Source organism: Acartia tonsa, chromosome 3 (assembly GCF_053477335.1).
Source record: "Acartia tonsa isolate MP-2025a chromosome 3, ASM5347733v1, whole genome shotgun sequence".
NCBI classification, from domain to species: Eukaryota; Metazoa; Arthropoda; class Copepoda; order Calanoida; family Acartiidae; genus Acartia; species Acartia tonsa.
The window spans coordinates 1,094,980-1,118,135 of record NC_137262.1 but is presented as its reverse complement, the minus strand read 5'-3'; the positions used below and the strand labels follow the sequence as shown (position 1 = coordinate 1,118,135).

The following is a 23,156-nucleotide window of genomic DNA, read 5'->3' as shown; positions in this document are numbered from 1 at the left end:
TCTACCTTATTCTAAGAAATACTTCCTAATTCTATAAAAATCTACCATATTATAAGACATTCTTCCTTATTCTAAGAAAATCTACCTTATTCTAAGACATTCTTCCTTATTCTAAGAAATTCTTAGTTATTCTAATAAGATCTACCTTATTCTAAGAAATACTTCCTAATTCTATGAAAATCTACCTTATTATAAGACATTCTTCCTTATTCTAAGAAAATCTACCTTATTCCAAAAAATTCTTCCTTATTCTAAGAAATACTTCCCTATTTCTAAGAAAATCTACCTTATTCTAAGACATTCTTCCTTATTCTAAGAAAATCTACCTTATTCTAAGACATTCTTCCTTATTCTAAGAAAATCTACCTTATTCTAAGTAATTCTTCCTTTTCCTTACTAATTCTCTCTTATTTTCAGATAACCTAGCTTATTCTATGAAGTTCTTCCTTCATTCCCCTAATTCTTCCTTTTTCTCAGATAATTTTTTAAATTTATATTGGGATATCATAACTGAAATAGAGGTATAGAGAATATATAAATTCTGCCTTTTCACCTTCCTTATTCTCTCAAAATCTTGGTTTTTCTCACATATATTTCCTTATGTTTATTGGGATATCAGAACAAGATGTGTAGGATAAGTTTGGGTTGTATCTTTTGACCTGAAATATTTGTTTGTACTTTAGAGGAGGAACCCCAGTCTGTAAAACACACTAGCTGTATCAATAATCTGTTCTACTTGCCAACTGATACAAATATTAGACCAAAATGGAAAATCATCCCCCCCCCCAAAAAAAAAAAAAAAATTTCTTTACAATAATAAAATAAAAACCCAGGCAGAGAGTCAGATATTTGTATATAATGAAAAGTACACCCCTCCCCTCAAATGGTTGGCAACTTAATTTTCAGTCTGTCTATAAATCAGCTGATAATTATGTAATGGATGCAAGGGCGTACTATGAATTTGTACTATTTGGGGTATAAAGAAAGTTTTTGTGTTCTCTCCAGAAATATTTAAATTAAACTTTTTAAACAGTGATCATCATTTATCTTTATATAACACGATAGCAATGTGTAAAATTATGCAGAATAGCAATTATTTATCGATAACGAACTAAGATTGCACATAAAAACATTAAAATATACAAGACTGGAGTTACGTAAGATTAGAATTATGTAAATTACAAATCATGTAAACTGTACAAAAATTAGCATAGTATTTATCTATCTATCTACCCTCCCCCACCCCACCCAATCGCTAATGTTAAATTGTATATTTTCTTTTAAAAATGTGAATGTTTTCTTTAACCTTAAAGTCTGTACGATACATAATTTAAATACTGACTTAACTTATAGTTGAAAAATTGAACACATAATCTTATCCCTTTAGATCCCTGAGACTTCAAAGTGGTAGAAGCAAAGGTTTTCTATAATTAGGGTTGGTCCGTCTGTATGTAACAGTTACCTTTTTTCGTTAATTTAAACAGTTAAAATTGTTTTATCAATTTAAAACTTGGCATGATGATTCCTATAACAATGAGGTCCTTCTGATTTCAGAGCTTCATTTTTATAGATATTGTCATTCTTTTTAAAAAGCGAAGCTTTTCTATAATTAGAGTTGGTCCGTCCGTCCGTCTGTCCGTCAGTCCGTACGTCTGAGAGAGATAGCTTTTTTCATTAATTTAGGCATGTTAGAATTATCCTGTCGATTTCATGGTGATTCCTTTAGTATTTAGGTATGATTAAGAAAGCGTAGCAACTCTATAATCATTACCAGAATGTCCGTACGTCCATTTTAAACATGTTGGTTCTTTACTTTTTCAACAACAAATTTTTATGTGATCTAATAATCCGATTGTTATAATTTGTTGGTATAGTGATTCCTGGGACAACAAAGTACAATATTATAAGCAAAGCTACTCTATAATCAAGTCCAAAAAAATTAAATATGTCCATAAACATTATCCTCTATCAAGAAGTTTTTCCAACAAATTTACTCACAATTTTGCTTTGACTCCTTTTTTTATATTCTGATTATTCAGTTCTGACACTATACATGTGTTAGTGTCCGTAAGTCCTACCGTTTTAGAGCTTCGCTTTTATGGATGCTGTCATCCATGTTTAATTTTGTTTATACTTTTATTATTTCAGGGAGAGAGGGGACAATGGTCTGTTTATTACACTAGTCCCCAAAGTTTTATTATAATGTTTTATTATTTGTAAGTTTATACAACTTTACGCACTTGAGTGAATTTTCATTGGTTGGTTAATTAAGTGTTCAGACGTTTCAACCACTAATTTTAATCTATTGAAGGGATAATTTTGTGCATCATCATTGGGGATGTACGCGCTACCGTGGTTCAAAAAGTATTACATAAACAGAGAATATTGGTGTTTGCAGAGAGAGAGAGAGAAAGGGGACATTGGGCTGTTAATTACACAAGTCCAAAAATATTTACAATAACATTTTCTTATTAGTTGGCTTAACAACTGTGAGGACTTTGGATCATATGAAGGAAATGAAGTCATTCCTAAAAAGGACAGAAATTCCCTTCCTTGGGTATAGGAAGGCTATTTCCTTTCCTTTTTCTTACAAATTCTCAGTAAGGAAGGTGATTTCTGTCCACTATCTTACAAATTCTCACTAAAGGAAGGTGACCTCTGTCCACCATCTTACAAATTCTTCCTAGTTCTTAGAAATTCTTCCTTTTCCTCACTATTACAACCATATTTAATCAATCTACCTTATTTTACCAAATTCTTCCTTATTCTCAGAAATTTTACCTTAATTACACAAATTCTCCCTTATTCTCAGATAACTTACCTTATTCTAAGAAATTCTTCCTTGTTCCAAGGAAACCTACCTTATTCCCCCAAATTCTTCCTTATTCTCAGAAAATCTACCTTATTCCCTCAAATTCTTCCTTGTTCTAGGAAATTCTACCTTATTCTAAGAAAATCTACCTTATTCTAAGAAATTCTTCCTTATTCTAAGAAAATCTACCTTATTCTCCCAAATTCTTCCTTCTTCTAAGAAATTCTTCCTTGTTCTAAGAAAATCTACCTTCTTCTAAGAAATTCTTCCTTATTCTAAGAAAATCAACCTTATTCTCCCTAATTATTCCTTATTCCCCCAAATTCTACCTTATTCTAAGAAATTCTTACCTGTTGTAAGAAAATCTACCTTATTGTAAGAAATTCTTCCTTATACTAAGAAAATTTACCTAATTCTCCCAAATTCTTCCTTATTCTAAGAAAATATACCTTATTCTAAGAAATTCTTCCTTATTCTAAGAAAATCTACCTTATTCTAAGAAATTCTTCCTTATTCTAAGAAATTCTACCTTATTCTAAGAAAATCTAACTTATTCTAAGAAATTCTTCCTTATTCTAAGAAAATCTACCTTATTCTAAGAAATTCTTCTTTATTCTATGAAATTCTAACTTATTCTAAGAAAATCTACCTTATTCTAGGAAATTCTTCCTTTTTCTAAGAAAATCTACCTTATTTCCCCAAATTCTTCCTCATTCTAAGAAATTCTTCCTTATTCTAACAAATTCTTCCTTATTCTAAGAAAATCTACCTTATTCTCCCAAATTCTTGCAATATATAGGAGTCCCAAAGTCAAAAACAAAGTTTCAGCGCAATCCGACCACCTGTTCTTGAGATACGGTGACCTGGTGTCCTTGGTACCTACGGTAAGATTTGGGAAATGGTTCGAATCCTTAGTAAATTTGGTTAAAGTCCAAAAATATTTTGACACTTAAAATAATTTTCAAATATTTCATCAAAATTATTTGTCCACCTGGGTATTTTTTCTTCAAAATTTTGACTAAGTGCCAAAATATTTTACTAAGGATTCGAACCATTTCCCAAATCTCAACATCAGTGCCAAGGACACCAGGTCACCGTATCTCAAGAACGGATGGTCGGATCTCGCTGAAACTTCATTTTTGAGTTTGGGACCCCTATATGTTGAAAGAATTTGGGAGAATTAGGTAGATTTTCTTAGAATAAGGAAAAATTTCTTAGGATAAGGTAGATTTTCTAAGAATAAGGAAGAATTTCTTAGAATTAGGTAGATTTTCTTAGAATAAGGAATAATTTCTTAGAATAAGGTAGATTTTCTAAGAATAAGGAAGAATTTCTTAGAATTAGGTAGAATTTCTTAGAATAAGGAAGAATTTGGGAAAATTAGGTAGATTTTCTTAGAATAAGGAAGAATTTCCTAGAATAGGGTAGATTTTCTTAGAATAAGGTAGAATTTCTTAGAATAAGGAAGAATTTCTTAGAATAAGGTAGATTTTCTTAGAATAAGGAAGAATTTCTTAGAATAAGGAAGAATTTCTTAGAATAAGGTAGATTTTCTTAGAAAAAGGAAGAATTTGTAAGAACTAGGTAGATTTTCTTAGAAAAAGGAAGAATTTCTCAGAACAAGTAAGATTTTCTTAGAATAAGGTAGAATTTGGGGGAATAAGAAAGAATTAGGAAGAATAGGGTAGAATTTCTTAGAATAAGGTAGATTTTCTTAGAATAAGGAAGAATTTGTTAGAATAAGGTAGATTTTCTTAGAATAAGAAGGAATTTGGGAGAATTAGGAAGATTTTCTTAGAATAAGGAAGAATTTCTTAGAATAAGGTAGGTTATCTGAGAATAAGTGAGAATGTGTAAGGAAAAGGTAGACTTTGTTATGAAAAGGTAGAATTTGGAGGAACTAGGTTAAATTTTTTAGGATTAGGAAGATTAAGTGAGATTTAGGAAGGTGATTTTTATTCTCTTTTTCAGATATGTGAGAAAAAGGAGAGTGATTTTTGTCCATATTTGACTTATCTGAGAAAAAGGAAGATGATTTCTGTCCTTTTTGCAATGAAATTTCTGTCCTTTTAAGGAATGACTTCATTTCCTTCATATGATCCAGGACTTTTAATAAATTTTAATTGGTTGGTGTATTAAGTTTAGTGTCCAAATGTTTGTAATTGTAATCTACAGAAGGGGTAATTTTGTGTTTTAACATTGAGATTTACATAATTTTATTAGCCATTATCTTATCCCATTAGATCCCTGGGTATTATCAATTAACTCAAACGCCAGGTCCAACAAACCAAAATAACTGCCCAAACACCCGAGGTATTAGGTTAAGTAACACTAACACCCATCACACAACCACCATTTTGATTGCAAAACCTTTGTCGGAGGATGCTGTGAGTATTGGTTTAAAAAATATGACGTAAGCAAAAAAATTAGCCAATGAGAGGCCGTTGTTGACCAATGGCGGCATGCGTAGTGTACTCTCATTGGCTAATTTTTTTGCTTACGTCATATTTTTTAAACCAATACTCACAGCATCTTGTCGGAGAAGTCCTAAATGGGATTGGTAATGAGTTGTGACTGTTTGGGGCCAAGGCATTCTACATACTTTAACTATTAATGCCTTTAGTTTTTATGCTGGTTAATGTGATTTTAAATTTGTTTCTTCTCAGATTTTTCCAGTGATGTAAAGGGATAATACAATGGCCGTTAAATTGATGTACAACCCAATGATGATACACAAAATTACTCCTTAAAAATTTGTGGTTGAAACGTTTGAACACAAAAAATCAAAGAATCAAAATTCACTATATTCCACAAGGTAATAAGCCAACGAATAAGAATCATTATAATAAAACTTTGGGGACTATTATTAAACAGCCCATTGTACCCTCTTTATCTAAGTAATTTCTCTTGGGAGAGTGGGGGTACCTTCCCCAATTTATGCAAAGGAGAACCAGAAATTGGTCTAGCAGTTAGCGAGAGCTTTCGATATACATATATAATCACAGGTATTGACAGATATACACAAACACACAATGTTAATTTTGAATATTGACTAGTAGTTGCGCTCCTCAAGGCCTTTAAGGGCACCTAAGGTAAGGGGAGGTCAACCCACAACCCTTATTTTAGTTTTAAAAAGGATGACAACATCCATAAAACTGAAGCTCTAAAACGGCGGGAAAGAAGAACATTAAAACTTTAGAGTGTCAGAACTAAATAATCCGACTATAAATGTGTTACTGTAAAAATGTTTAAACTGTTAAATACAGGATACTGTTTATATATATGTACTTTTTTATTAGGATTTGATTAGAGAGATGCCTTGCATATGATATTGTACCTTGTTGTCCTAGGAATCATTATTCCCAAAGTATGATGAATAGGATAATTATCCTATTATATAAAGATGTAACTCTTTTTATGCATTTTAATTGGAACCGATGATCTGTTTAATAGTGAAACAATTGTCTTCCATTAATAAAATGTTAAAAAATAACCCATGTTACATATATAAATAAATCCTTATAATAAAGTAACAGGATGTCTCTGTGTTTGTAAGTTTGTACCGAAGGATCTTGCTAACCGCTGAACCGATCAGGTTCTCCTTAACAGGGTAGCTTCTCATATGTCCCGGGAAAAAAACATAACTAACAAAATCTATCAGCGAAAAAATATTTTTGGTAAATAGCTGATTTTAAAATAGATTGATAAGAGAAAAAAAATTACGTGTCCCTAGAGGCCTCTAGGGGCGTAGCCGGTATTCCTATTATATAAAGTAGTAAGCGTTTGTTGTCTGTCCCAAAGGATCTCGCTAACCGCTGAACCGATATTGTTCTCCTTTACAGAGAAGCTTCTTATAGGTCCTGGGAAGGTTTTAAACTATTTTTCGAGAGGGTGTCCTAACCTCCCTCTCCCCCAAAAAAATTATTTTTATAACTCTTTGGAAACTCAAATTTAAAATAGGATGAGGTCGACTTTTCCTTCTCCTACCAGTGCAGTGCCCCTAGAGGCTTCTAGGGGCGTAGCCGCTAGTATTATATAAAGTAGTAAGCCTTTTTTGGTCTGTAGCAAAGGATCTTGCTAACCGCTGAACCGATTAGGTTCTCCATTGTAGAGAACCTTCCCATAGGTCCCGGGATGGTTTTAGGCTATTTTATATTTAAGCCTTGGGATGGTTTTAGGCTATTTTTCTTCCACCTCCTTACCCCTCAACAGAAAGAGTCTACTAGATGCCAGGGGCGCAGCCGCTATTCCAATTATAAAAAGTAAAGAAGGATATCGCTAACCACTGAACCGATTAGGTTCTCCATTGTAGAGAACCTTTACATAGGTACAGGATGGTTTTAGGCAACTTTTTTATTTTAATTTAAGTCTAGGGATGGTTTTAGTCTATTCTGCTCTTTTCTACCCATTGAAATACAAAGCCACTAAAGGCTAGGGACGCAGCCGCTAGTTTCATACAAAAAGTTGTAAAAAATCTGCATGTTTTGAATGTCTAAATAAACGAAAAAAGCTAACACGACCCTAATTATAGAAAACCTTTGCTTCCGTATGCAGTTTATGGGGTGGTAAATGTGTGAAAACCAGTCTTCAAGATCTAAGGGATAAGATAATGGCCGGTAAAATGATTTTAATTTCCAAGTTTAATTAATCAATTACAACTTTCTATTTATTTTTTTTCTATTGTCTATTTATTAAACTTTTCCCCCCCTTTTGGTTAAATAGTAAAACTTCAATGTACGCCCTTGAATTGATTTCATAATTATCAGCTGTTCAATCACTTCCGGCAAAAAAAATAAGTTGCCAACCTTCTATAGAGTTTGTACCACATAAATAGGAATGTGAAAAAAAAACATTACATTGGTTGAGACTAGCAGCTACGCCACTAGAGGCTTCCATGGACACTTAGGGTAATTAATCAAATAAAAATGTCTGACTCTAAGCCTGGTATTTTATTTTTGACAAGGAAATTAATTTTTTTCTGATGGGTAGGGTAGGAACTTTTTCTTTAAGCAATTTCTCTTGGGAGCCCAGACAAACATCCTGTTACTTTTATAAAAGGATTGATAATTACATATAGTTATTGAAGAAAATATCAGTAAAAAAAACAATATATTTAAATTTGTTTTGAAATTATTACTTTTTTGGTCTTGGTCTAATATTTGTATGTGTTGGCTAGTGAAGGATTATAAAGACTCCTGTTCTTATTTTCTGCTATCCTGTTATTATAAGGTTTATTTCTCAGTAAAATTATGTTAATATTATCAATAATTTTATGAATTAAAACATAAACACTAAATGTCAAAAGATACAACCAAAAAAATACTGAATGTACTATTATTTCTTAAGATAATTTCATATTTGTTTTACAGACTGGGGTTCCTCCTCTAAAGTACAAACAAATATTTCAGGTCAAAAGATACAACCCAAACTTATCCTACACATCTTGTTCTGATATCCCAATAAACATAAGGAAATATATGTGAGAAAAACCAAGATTTTGAGAGAATAAGGAAGGTGAAAAGGCAGAATTTATATATTCTCTATACCTCTATTTCAGTTATGATATCCCAATATAAATTTAAAAAATTATCTGAGAAAAAGGAAGAATTAGGGGAATGAAGGAAGAACTTCATAGAATAAGCTAGGTTATCTGAAAATAAGAGAGAATTAGTAAGGAAAAGGAAGAATTACTTAGAATAAGGTAGATTTTCTTAGAATAAGGAAGAATGTCTTAGAATAAGGTAGATTTTCATAGAATTAGGAAGTATTTCTTAGAATAAGGTAGATCTTATTAGAATAAGGAAGAATTTCTTAGAATAAGGAAGAATGTCTTAGAATAAGGTAGATTTTCTTAGAATAAGGAAGAATGTCTTAGAATAAGGTAGATTTTCTTAGAATAAGGAAGAATGTCTTAGAATAAGGTAGATTTTCTCAGAATAAGGAAGAATGTCTTATAATAAGGTAGATTTTCATAGAATTAGGAAGTATTTCTTAGAATCAGGTAGATCTTATTAGAATAAGGAAGAATTTCTTAGAATAAGGAAGAATGTCTTATAATAAGGTAGATTTTCTTAGAATTAGGAAGAATGTCTTAGAATAAGGTAGATTTTCTTAGAATAAGGAAGAATGTCTTATAATAAGGTAGATCTTATTAGAATAAGGTAGATTTTTTGAGAATAAGGAAGAATGTCTTATAATAAGGTAGATTTTCATAGAATTAGGAAGTATTTTTTAGAATAAGGTAGATCTTATTAGAATAAGGAAGAATTTCTTAGAATAAGGAAGAATGTCTTAGAATAAGGTAGATTTTCTTAGAATAAGGAAGAATGTCTTAGAATAAGGTAGATTTTCTTAGAATAAGGAAGAATGTCTTATAATAAGGTAGATTTTCATAGAATTAGGAAGTATTTCTTAGAATAAGGAAGAATTTGCTAGAATAAGGTAGGTCTTCTTAGAATAAGGGAGAATTTGTGTAATTAAGGTAGAATTTCTGAGAATAAGTGAGAATTTGGGTAAATAAGGTAGATTTATTAAGCATAGTTGTAATAGTGAGGAAAAGGAAGAATTTCTAAGAATTAGGAAGAATTTGTAAGATGGTGGACAGAGGTCACCTTCCTTTAGTGAGAATTTGTAAGATAGTGGACAGAAATCACCTTCCTTACTGAGAATTTGTAAGAAAAAGGAAAGTAAATAGCCTTCCTATACCCAAGGAAGGGAATTTCTGTCCTTTTTAGGAATGACTTCATTTTCTTCATATGATCCAAAATTCGTAATTAAGAACTTCATTTTTACACTGTTTTGACATATAAATTACAAAGAAAAAGATTAAATCCTTTAAGTTTGAATAATACTATATATTTACATAATAAAAACAATAAAATTGATATTAAAAAAAAAGATAAAAATAAGTAATTTTTAAAATCATTTTGTGTCGTCTTCATAAACTATTTCCCCTTTTATATTTTAGTCTGGTAGAATTCATAATTATAAATAACCTTTATTGAGCATATATATTTTATTGAAATTAATTATAAGAATGTAAAACATTTTTTGATTGATTTAATATTAACAATTCACCTAACATTTTGTTATTTTACTTTTTTTTGAAACCCTTTTATTCTTATTAATAATTCTATTTAACACAAAAAGCTCATAGGGAGTTGATAACCTTTATTTCTTGCTTTGTATTCTAATCAGGTATTTTATTTGACTAAATTTTTTAAAACTATACAGCATGCATGTTTGTGTCAATAATGAAGACATTATGGGTTTTTATGTACAAAAAGTTGTTTTAAAGCAAGAAAAAAAATATAATCTTTCTAGTGACTAATATACAATTTCGTAGTTTTATATATGTCTGTATTTTGGTTTCTAAAAAAAGTACTATACCAACAAACATGCATGCCTGAAAATTAGTTTCAATATTCGTATTAAACAGGAAAAAGAAACTAAGTCGTCGTTATAATTATTGTTTGTTATTTTTGGTGTAAGGTTTTTTTTAATGAAACTTTTTTGGATCTCATGAATTCGATTTCTGCGGATTTTCTGGTTGCCAGAAATGAAATCTACGCATCTTTTTTAGCTAGATGACATTTGTCTGGTTAAGATTGGATAAAAAATTCTTTGGTTGGTTAAATTTAATAAGTGTGTGGGGCAACATTGTTTTTGTGAAAAATCCTCCAAAATCACATAAAAAATCTACAAAAATTAAACAAAATCATAGAAGGGTTATGAACATAAGATTTTATTTAATTTTTGTACATTTTTTATGTGATTTTGGAGGAATTTTTACGAAAACAATTTTGCCCCACTAAGCGATTAGAAGGGCAAAAAAATTTTTAAGAATCCACCTTTGATATTTAGTATATAAGATTCCTTTACCTTAAACTTTAACAGTTAAGTACAGGAATATTTATTCTGAAAAACAAATGAAAAAACACAAAGTCAAATATTTCATGTTTTGAAAGAAAGATTTTATCGAAGTATATTTGTAAACAAAACACATAAATACATAATCTATTTTTTACTACTAATAAGTCCTTGTAAGACATTATTTTATTTATTTAACATGATGTGACTTAAACTTGGTAGATTTTGGTTTTTACATTGGTTGGTTCATTATGTTGAGTGTTCAAACGTTTCTAACTTTAACTGTATTCTACATAAGGGCTAATTTTGTGAATCATCATTTGGAATATACACCATTTCGACAGTATAATGTCATAGAATTTTTCTGTAGAATTTTTATCTCTATTTTTGGTAAATTTCCACAAAATTAAGGCTGATAAATTGATATAGGATATGTTTTAATGACCCCCTAAATATGTTTATTTGCCCTAATTAAAAGTGAGGTGCAATTTTAAGGTGCGCAGCATCTTTATAACTCAACATGACGATTTTTATCTATAAATAAAAGCGCAGCTATAAAAAACTAACAATATTTTAGATCTTCCTGACCATTCAGTCTTATTTCATCGTTCACTAGCGAATGTACCCGGGGTTTTGTATTATAAGGGTTAGGGAAAGGCAGAAAATAGCCTAAAACCTTCCAAAGACTTCAATTAAAAAAAAAAATAGCCGAAAACTATCCCAGGTTCTTTGTGATGCCCTAAAATGGAGAACTCAAAATTAAAATCTTAAGCTTCTGACAAAACAAAACTTACTACTTTATATAAAAGGATTGGATTTGGTTAAATAGAAAGTTTCAAATTTTCTAGAATTTTCTGGAGAAATTTCTCTTGTTTTCCAAATGATAATTAACCCTTGCTGTGCTGCTAATGGAAAATGTTTCCTTGTTATTTTGTAGCAAAGCTATAATTTACTTATTATGTTTGTTTGTAACTCTCCATTTTAGCAAAAACATATTTGTATTTAAATTTTATCTTTAGAGGCCTCGAGGGGCACATAAATTTTTTTTTGTTAATCTTTGTTAGGATAAGCTGTTTACCAAGAAATATTTTTTAATTCGCTAAATGGGGTTAGTTATATTTTTGGGTTTTTTTCGATTTCTCTTGGGAGGGTGGTGGTACACTCCCCCAAAATAGCTATAAACCTTCCCAGCATCTAAGCTACCCTGTAAAGGAGATTATAGATTCAGCGGTTAGCGAGATCCTTCGGTACAGGCAGACAGAGACCCTGTAGCTTTTATATAAGAAAAGATATATTTGCATGATTTCTCATTACAAATTTCACATTAATCTTACTAAACATGTTCATATGTAGATTTGAATTATGATAAGAAATGTTATAATTATCCTAATAACTAGTTATCATAACACAATTTTAGCTTGGAATTTAAAAGGGATCATAAAGGATAAGACAATGGACAATATAATGATGGACAGGCCATATCATGATAAACAAAATTATTCCTTCTATGGGTAGAATTTTTCGGTGGAAAAGTTTTGAGTTTGACACAGCTATTTTGATTCAACAAATCAAGATTTAATCAAATTAAAATGTTTAGGCTAACAAATAAGAGAAAGTGATCATTAAACTTTAGGTACCAGTATAATTTGTAGTCCAATGTTCCTTTCTCTCCATGGAATTTAATGGGTTGAAGATTTGACTAAGTTTGAGTGTTTGCACATGACAACTATGGATGAAAAGTTAGGTAGTTTATAATTTTAGGAATTGACTATTCATGGGTCATATATCTTTTAGAATAGATTATTGGTTCTTTTTTTACTTGAGAAAGTAATAATATACATTGAAACATTCTATAATTAAAAGTGGATTTTCCCCTAGTCTCTACAGCGGCTTTTAATCCATATTAACGGACAGAGCAAAAAACCTTACCATTTTATATCTTTTACTAGCGGCTTTGCCCCTAGAGGTAATTAAAAAAAAGTACTTCTGGTGAATTTCTATTTTTGGGGGGGTTGGGGGTGTCCCACCCCCCAAGAAAGTAGCTTAAAACCACCACAGGACCAATAGGTATATACCCTGAAGATTAGAATCCAATTGGTTCAGTGGTTACCAAGATCTTAAGGGATGGACGGACGGACAGACAGACAGACAGACTTTGTATTATTTATTATATAATTTTTTCAGTTTTTTTTATGTTATACTCCTAAATACTAAACAAATTTGACATGTTTACTTCACTTGTTATATAAAAATTTAAATGAAAAATGCATTTTAGTATTTGAAGAGATATATTATTCTTTGAGTTGTTTACTAAAAAGCAGGGTGGATTTAATACAAATATACTTTATCTTTTCATTAAATATTATTTTCCAGAAAAAAAAATGGTTTTATTTGCAAATATGTAGAGTTTCTGTTTCTATTTACCTACCAAATGCGATGGAATATAACAGCCCTGAAAGATAAAATGGTTCCTACTGCTGCTATGTCTGGTGCATGACATAAATAGTATGGTAAGGGGGAATGCCTTGGCCCATAAACAGGCGCAACTAACTACCATGCATAGTTAGAACTTCTCAGACAAAGGTCGTGCAATCAAAGGGTTGGTTGTCTGATGGATGTTACTTAACCTAATATCCATGGGTGATAGAGTATTACATCCCATTAAATGTGAATGATGCTCTGGATTCTCTAGATGATCACTTAAAATCAAAGGAGAATCCTGCCCTTACGAGGTAATGGTAAAAACATCATATACTTACGATGTAAAGCTTTATAGATTTTAGCAATTAAACTGCAATTATCTTGTTTTACATAGGGCACAATTATTAAATAAACAGAAGTAATTGTTAGATTTATGATAAGATTTAACTGCACAAAAAAATTACTTCATACATTTTTGTTACTGAGTATAAATATTTCTTTATTGTGCAAAAAGTTTGTTTTTTTGTAATTGAAAAGGAATTACTAATCTACCATAAGACTTACATATAAAATAGATATTTAGGGATATAATTTAGTTTCTTTTTGAATACTATACATACAAATTTTTTATCAGATCCTAAACTTCTTAACCCTTGTTAAGAAAGCAAAATTAAGTGAAAGAGACAGAGAGAGAGAGAGAGAGAGAGAGAGAGAGGGGGGAGAGAAGGAGAGAGAGAGAGAGAGGGGAGAGAAGGAGAGAGAGAGAAAGAAAGGGAGAGAGACAGATTAAAAGTGAGGGCTTAACTCTATTGAGTGGGGGCCTGGCCAAATTCCAAACTTAAATTGCTGTCTTGCTGATAGTATTATTTTAAGGAGACGAGGGGGCGGGAGGGGGGGGAGTAGGGGAGAGGGGAATACAAGGGCATATTTTGAACATCACAAAAGTGAGGGAGGGAATTTAAAATACTTTTTCCATTAAATATTATCTTTTAAAATTTTTTTTTATTAGATTTGAAGCAATCTTAAATGTTATTTCTGAAAAAAAATATATTTAAGGGGGAGGGGAATAGCATCTACTTCTTATTAGATATCAAGATTCAAAAAGGACAAGGGTATATTTTGAACATCACAAAAGGGGGAGGAGTGTAGATTATATTTTTGTTAAAGATAGAGAATTGCACGTACATATTCACGTGTGATAAGGTGTTTTTTGGATAGCCTGATATCTAGTTGCCGAATGTGTACGCAGTTTCCTGAGTGTTTCCTCATCCTAGCTCAATATTTACTACTAGCTAAAAAAGCTTCAAACTTCAAAAAAAAAAATCAAAATTTAAAAAATTCAAATTTATAATGTATATTGTATAAATCGTTTACACATTCAAATTTTGATTTTTTTAAGGGAAGTTTGAAGATTTGTAGCTAGTAGTAAATATTGAGCGAGGATGAGGAAACACCCAGGAAACTGCGTACACATTCGGCAACTAGATATCAGGCTATCGTTTTTTGTACTATTAGTCTTGAAAGAAAAAATTTGAAGGGGTAATACAAAATTACAAATTAAGGAGTGATTTTTAATTTAGCATGTAGTAGAATAGAAAGTGGGGAGGGGCATTTTAAAATTCTTTGAAATTTTAACTTTTTTTTCTTGGAATTCTTAATTTAGCATGTAATAATAGAAAGAGCAGAAAGAAAGTGGTGAGAGGCATTTTAAAATTCTTGGAAATTTTAACTTACAATGTTTCTAAATTGGTGAATTGATGTTTGTCCTTTAAATAGTATTAAAGTAAGGATATTAAAAATAAGTAGGATGTCTATCTGTTTATCTGACTGAACTTTGCGGTGAAGCTTTAATAATGCCTATGGAATGCTTCGCTTTTATATAAAAAAAAAAGATGGTAGGTCAACCCTCAACCCCCTTCCCCCTAAAAAATGGGGATGTAAGGGCTAATGTCCACCTTCTGAGATGCGCCTAGAGGATAGAAGCGCAGCCACTAGAGTAGAGAAACCTATATAGAGATAGTACACATTTCAAATTATAACCTTAGGCTTCACAAATATCTATAATAGACATTTGATATTTATCTTGATAGATAGATAACAAAATTCCACATTTTGGTATTGATTTATAGATTGCTTATAAAATACTAAAATACTTGGATGTTTGTTTGTCAAGCATGATTTTGAAAACGGCTGGAATGTTAGGATTACGAATTGAAGGAAAGCATTAAATTGTCCTGGGTAGATTTTTGGAGGATTTTTATCATTTCTAATTACAAACATAAATTGTAAATAATTGTCTGTCCTATTCTATTATTTGATACATTTTTAAGGGTTTTTGAGAGCGAAGCTTTTCTATAATTAGGGTCGGTCTGGACGTCAGCCCCTACGTCCATCACAGATAGTTAGCTTTTTTCGTTAAGTTTGGTCATGTTAGAATTGTCCTATCGATTTCAAACTTTGCATGGTGATTCCTTTAGTAGTTAGGTACGATTTAGAAAGCGTAGCAACTCTATAATCATTACAAGAATGTCCTTACGTCCATTTTAATTATGTCCTAACAATGTAAGTATGTATTGTCCATAAACATTATTCTGTATCAAGCAGTTTTTCAACAAATTTACAGACAATTTTGCTTCAACTCTTATACATTTATATTCTGATTATTCAGTTCTGACACTCTACAAGTGTTAATATTCATTTGCCATATTGTTTTACAGCTTCGCTTTATGGATGTTGTCATCCTTGTTATACAGCATTATAATTAATAGCTATTATCTTGATAAATAGATATCGTTTATCGCGATAGAAAGATAGTTTTATCAATAAAATCAATCTTCTCGTTTGGAGTTAAATCTAGAATATTCTTAATCTTTATAGAAATCGGGACTTTTTCTAAGGAAGGGTAGGTCTGTCTGTCTGTCTGACCGTTAGACAATAGAAGCTAAGTTTTTAACTTTAAAAAGTAGCAGCCTACCCCTCCCTTTCCTCCCTCCAAACTCTTTTAGAAAATAGCCTCAAACCTTCTAAAGACCTTCCATGAAAAGCAAGGATTTATCGGTCAAATTATTTTTGGAGGAATGTATTATTTTCTTTATTCTTAACCTTCCCCCACCCTTCATTTGACATTCATATAAAGGTAAACACTGGTTTTTTTTACTTTGTTCGCATATTTGGATTTTTTTATCCTTGTTTCTACATAAATTTATAAGAAAAGGATTGTTACTATTTGACAATATAGAAATATTCCTAGAACTATCTCATACCATAGAATAAGAGTATAATATTACCATGTGGTGACCCCCTACTATGGTGTCACACTGCTCTGAAAGATTGTCTCTAGAATCAATTTCTCTATTTGTTGACCATTTCAAGATCTTGAAAACCTGATTTTAGAGGGCAATATTGATTTGGGGATTAGATGCAACTTAATTTACGGATTTGTGATAAGGGGGTAAAACGTTTGTGTAAAAACTTGATACAAATAACCATTTACGTGTAGAGATATTAAATTTAATCATAATTTTCCTCCTCTCATATGGTCATTTTTCTTCGTTTCATCCCCCAATTCTGTAATATTTGATAACAAACATAAGAATTATATTCTGAATTTGATATCTAAGTTTAATTCAATAAAATTCGAATTAGAATACAATTAACCGCAGTTTTTAAATTAGAATTTTGCTGTAAAAGGGAAAAGGGCCTTTATTAAAGCAATTATATAGGTTAGGTTAAATTGTTTGGTTAGGCTTTCAAAGGCACTAGGCGTTCTGCAGGGGCTAAGGCTTAAATAGAGATGTAGGTTGAATAATTTATAATACAAAGTAGAATGGTGTCTGTACGTCCGTCTGTCCGTCCCTTAAGATCTCGGTAACCACTGAACTGATTGGATTCTACTCTTCAGGGAATATACCTACTGGTCCTGTGGTGGTTTTAGGCTATTTTCTTGGGGGATGGGACACCCCCAACTCCCCCAAAAAAACAAAAAAATCCCCATAAGGATTAGGAACACTCATAGAACAAAACCATAAACCTCACTTTTAATTTTACATTTTTAATAAAGGGGCAAAGCCCCTAGAGGCTAGGGGCGAAGCCCCTAGTACTTTATAATCCAAGGGCTAAAAATATGAAAATATGATATTTACCTAAAACAAGTGGTAAAATGAGAAAGGGGTAATGAATTTTTCATACATCAAAAATATATTACTACTTATGGAATTATTTTGGTTCTAGCGTACAAATTGTTCAAATCTATCATTTTAGTAAATTCTGAAAGATTAATTTAGAATTTATAAATTACTTGTGTTATATGTACAATACCATAACAACAAATGTATCATGCATTTTCCCATCTATTTCAAGTTAAATCTCAAGTACTGACCCAGCCCTCCCCCCCCCCACACACAAAAAGAGAGAATATTTTTACTTTTACTTTATATTTACTTTTAATCACTAATTTATACATAAATTTTCTTTTCAGAGATGCTCTTTTCGAAGCCCCAAAAAGATTGATGTCTCGGAAAAACGAATGTTGTTTTAAAAAGATTTTTTTTCTACAATTCTTGCACAAAATGAATGAAAGAAATTTTGATTAAACAAATCATCCCAATAAATCCAGTTCATTTTAAACAAGCTGATTTATTGCTTTTTTGATAGCAAATTTTTGTATGTTAAAATTATCCTATTCATCTGATTTTTTTTAATACGGATTCCTATTACAACAAGGTATAGTGTTATAAGCAAAGCATCTCTATAATATAGTCCTAACGATGGCCCTTAACAGTATTCTGTATTTAGGAAGTTTTGCTACCAATCTACGTATAATATTGTCAAAACTTATGTATTTATATTTTGTAAATTTAGTTCTGACACAATACAAGTGTTAATGTCCTATCGTTTCAGAGCTTCGCTTTTATGGATGTTGTCATCCTTGTTTTTAGTGTCATTTACTGCGTAAATAATTAATGAAAATACATGATTCAACCATGCAAATTGCATGAAAAATTCAACCATCTGGTTGGAATAAGTAACAGGATATTTGTCTGCCAGTCAAGTAAGATCTCTTAAACGGCTGGACTGAATGTGTCACAAATATCAATGAGAAGCAGGTTTTAGCAGGCTTTAGGCTATTTAGTTATCTTTCCTTAATTTTGTAAAACTAAAATAGAAATCAAATTTGTTATTCTAAGGATTTTTTACATTCTCGGGAGAGTGGTTTTTATTTGTCGATGATTTTTCTCTGTATAAAGCATTGAGTATACGCATTTTTTTTGCAATATAAAAAATTTCAGCATTTACTTTCACTAAAAATACATAGTGGAGCACTGTCCCTATTCTTATTTTTTTAAATAAATCAAAACAGAGCTGGATCTTTAAATCATTTCAATGGTGCGCCAAATCGGGTTGAGCCAACTTTCCACCAATGAGAGCACAGCATTTTATGAAATGCCGCGTTGGGATTGGCTGAAATTCGGCGCACCCGATTTGGCGCACCATTGAAATGATTTAAAGATCCAGCTCAGGTAATTTAGTTTTTTCGTTGTTTGTTGAATTCATATGTTAGGTTACATTTGGTGTGGGTGGCCCCGCATGGTTAGTTCCCTCTTCAGAGGTTAGGTTAAAGTAAAAAACTACCAACCCCCCTCCCTTTGATTTCAATCAATCAATACATTTGTAAAATAAGAGGGGAGGAGTTACAGTGCTCAACTGTCCCTTCGTGTGACAGCACCTATAGAAATATTTATTTGCAAAGGGGGGGGGGGGGAGTAATTTCAAGTCCCATCCCGATACAGGAAAATACCAAAATTTCTACGGTCATGCATGCAAACAACATTAGATAACAACAATATTAACAGAGGGGGGGGGAGGAGGGGTATGGGCACGGAAAGTTTTAGGGGAAATTGCGCGCAGAAAAAGGGGAGGGTGGGATTATATATATGGAGGGGGGTTATTATAGGGGTGATAGATGTATATAACATGAATAACGCGTGATCAGGTGATGTCTAAGACAAGTTATCTGCAAGTAGATTAGTTCAACAGGGACGGTCATTCAGCAAAGATCAAATTGGTCAACCATAGACCAATAATTTTATAGTGCTTTGTCCGGGCAAGGACCGGTTTCTTAACCAATAGCCTTCTATAATTGACCAAGAATTATTTACTAACAGAAATAGAATGCTTTGCTCAAAAGTAAGGTTATTCTGACGTTTGAAAGTGACATTTTTTAAAAGCAGGGGCTTGGCAATTTTCATGTTGTGAAATTTTTATAAAAGCGAAAGTTGTATTAGACTGCATTTTTCTGTTTTTTTTTATTCTAGGTTTGCTATGCTAGAATTATGGATATTATAAACTTTTCTTATGATATGAGTTAATTAAGTTTAAATCGAAAATTTGATTTCATTAAGGATAATAAGACTTCAATTAATTCAATATTTAAGTTGAAGTATTATTCAACTACTGAATTAATATCTTTGAAGTTAATTTAATTCTTATTGGATTTGTGTACTTTTATTGCTTTAACAAACAATTATGTACAATAAAAAATTTATGGAAAAGTTTTCAACGTGAGAATAAAAATTTAAGATTTTCAATAGGTGACTTTATTAATTTATTTTTTAATTTCAGATATTCATACTTGCCTAAAAACCCAGACACAATGGTTGTGAATAATCTAACTGCTACCAGCTGTCACAAGACCGCCGCGGCGGACTGCCACAAGGCTAACCTGACCGCTTCTGGCTGCCACGATCTGGAAAGTTCCGGGGAACACAGGTGCTTACTTGATTTTTTAATAATGGGGGGGGGGGGGGGGTTAAGAAAAGGGGTGTGAAATTTTGCACCTTTATTGGATGGGGGGGGGGGGGGTGATTAATATAAATCAATTCATTTGTCATTTAGTTTTTGCTTTTTATAATATTACATTGTAATGGAAAATTCCTTAACATTTTCTTGCAAATGTAATGACGTATATAAATACTACATATATAGGCTTTGCCCCAAGAGGTTTGATCAACTTAAACTTTCGTATTTTAGATTTAAAGGAAAAATTTAAAAAAAAATATTGGGGGAGAAATTTTTTTTTTGGGGGGGGTTAGCCGACCCCACTATTTTAATTTTAGTTTTAAAAAGAAAAAAGAAAATTTTTGGGGTTGGGTGTCCCATCCCTTAAGAAAATAGTTATAAACGTTCCCGGGACCTATGAGAAGCTACCCTGTAAGGAGAACCCGACGGTTCAGCGGTTAGCAAGATCCTTCGCTACAAATACAGACAAACATACATACAGACAAACAAACAGACAGACAAACAAACAGACATCATTCTACTTTGTATTATAGATACTTACTTACATTCGAATGAGAAACTATTTACAAATCAATCTAGCTATATCAGTAGTTTTACTATTTGATGTATTTCGCTTATAATGGAAAATTTATTCTTGTCATGTTATGAATAAATTTTCTTGTGTGCTTGCTTGCAAGATAAATTTTATTTTTATCATCATTTTTTAGCAGCAAAGTTAACTTTAACTTTAAATAGTCCGTCTGATGCCTGAAGCGTTTTGGAATAATTTCACTGCTGTTATTTCAAATAGACTTTTTTTATGATTCCCATTACATACTAAAAAGACCTATCTTTTTATGACTTTCTGAACATCAGAGGTGTATTCTTAAAATAAAATTTAGCTGCATCGCTGGTAAGAAAAATTTTTTTTGCGAAAATCCTCCAAAATCACATAAAATAATTGACAAAAATGAAATAAAATCATAGAAGGGTTATATACTTTTTGTAGATTTTTATCTAGGAGGATTTTCCACAAACAATTTTGCCTCAACAGCGATGCAGGACTTTCGGATCTTGTCATCCTTGTTGTATTTAGATTTTAATACCCTATTTTCATTTGTAGATGTAGCGAAGGATCTGCTTGCCAAAGACTTTCTTGTTCCAGTACAAAATACAGACCTTATATCTCAGATCTTGTTAGGTAAGATAAATAGATAGATATGTAGATAGATACCAAGATAGATAGATAAACATGTTAATAAGATAGATTGACTTTCTTGTTCTTTGTATACAAAATACAGACCCTATTAGCTGAGATAGATAGATAGATTTATTAAAACTCCTTTTCCCCTGTTAGGCTTCTAATGGCTAAAATTGTTCTTTTTTAGATAAAAAACGGTTATATATAATATTTTGTAAAAAGAAAAAGCCGCACAAAAATAAATCTTATTTTTTTCAATCTCAAAAAAAATAAATTGCACTTTTGTTATGAAAGCATAGCCTCACATTTTTGTAGATTTTATTTTAGAATTATTTAATAATCTTGGTGTTTTGTATTACTAAATAATTCAATTAATTTTTTTTTCAGGACAAGATTGATAGAGAATTATATGAGCCCTGGTTCTTTACCTATTTCAATGCCCCTTCACAGGGTTATCAACAACTCTGGGTGAGTTTTTTAATTTTAATTTATGTCAATTTCATCTCTTTAAACCTTGTCAATAACTTTGAGGATTTTGAAAGAATTTTGATGTCTCTTTACATTAATTACTTTAATTTTGATTTTTAAGGTATTAACTGTAATCTTTTATTTCAGTAATTATTTCCCCCACGACGGCAGTCCTTCCTGCAACATTTGCCAAGCCAAACCTTACGGCTACGCCAACTTTGCCGCACCAAACCAACAGTCAACACCAATCAAAAACCGGTTCCAGAGATTTGGCGCGAATAACTCCTCCCTAGATCCAGAGTCAGCCGGAGAAACATTAATTTTTAACCTAGAAATGTAAAAAATAATAATAAAAAATGCCTTTTTATGTTATTATATATTTATTTTTACTTATATTTTTGTACAACTAGTTACTAAAAATTTATATTTTTATTGATATGACAGTTATTTTCTTATTACTCATTAATACCTCGCATTTGATCTCATTTTTACATGTTGAAATAAATTTTTGTATTGAAAAATGTTTTTTCTCTTTTTATATTATAGAAATAATACAATGAAATTAGTTCATAAGAAATTAACTAACAATGAAAGTGTATAATGTAGTAATGCCACTCTATATTCAATGCCTGTTCGTACAAGGCCCTAATGATGACTGTTTTAAATAGTAGCGAAAGATTAGGACTTTTAAAACACATCAGTAAACAAGGAAGTAGGGGACATAAGTATAATTTCTACTGGTACCCAAAGTTTGTAAAAACACGTTTTGTCATTCGTTGGCTATATATACACTTTGGATACTTTCATTAAATCCTCATTGATTGGTTCAATTTAGCAGGGCCCAACCAGGTGGATTCTTATCGCTTAGTGGCAAAATTGTTTTAGTGAAAAATCCTCCAAAATCACATAAAAAATCCACAAAAAAATAAATAAATCTTATGTTATGTGATTTTGGTGGATTTTTCACGAAAACAATTTTTAAGAATCCACCTCGGAAGTACTAATTCTATATCATCATTAGGGATGTGTATTAAATTCTCCTCCATTGTCTTATCTCTTTAGATCCCATAATTTCTTATAAATTTAAATCAAATAGAAAATTGGAAAAGTTTCGTGGGCCAAAAATAAAAATATTATAAAAGGAGGGAAACTTAAAGTTAACTCATTCTCATTAAATTGCTCTTAGCAAATTGAATTTACTTGGGAAAGAAAATTGCATAATATCCTCTCAATTGTAAATGAACCACCATATACCCGCCTTCAGCCCATGCAATTAGTTAAGTAATATCTTCCTATTTCATGGAAAACAAATGAAAATACTTTAATATGCAAATTTGGGTGTACGTTTTTTATTTTTATGGAAACCACAATACCAATAGAATTTTTTTAGTATTTTCATTAGTTTTCCATGAAATAGGAAGATATTACAAAACCAATTACATGGGCTTATAAAGCAACTGTTTTAGTATCTTAGGTCGAAAAAGGTCTGCTTTGAAAGCATTTTTGAGTGACGGCCAAATACATGACCAAACATATAAAAAACTTACAGACTGTATTTTCCACACAAAAAATCATGGATGTAAATTGATAAGACAATGAATGATGGAT

At 31.2% G+C, this 23,156-nt stretch overlaps 1 protein-coding gene across 1 annotated transcript; it reads left to right on the top strand.

Moving 5' to 3' along the window:
- Nucleotides 1-19,690: 19,690 nt before the first annotated feature.
- LOC145313009 (uncharacterized) lies at nucleotides 19,691-22,069 on the top strand. The gene is made up of 4 exons (XM_080152230.1): nucleotides 19,691-19,870; nucleotides 21,003-21,080; nucleotides 21,468-21,548; nucleotides 21,696-22,069. Exons 1-4 carry the CDS (start codon nucleotides 19,755-19,757, stop codon nucleotides 21,886-21,888), a joined length of 468 nt encoding a protein of 155 aa, XP_080008356.1. The 5' UTR covers nucleotides 19,691-19,754; the 3' UTR covers nucleotides 21,889-22,069.
- Nucleotides 22,070-23,156: the final 1,087 nt, after the last annotated feature.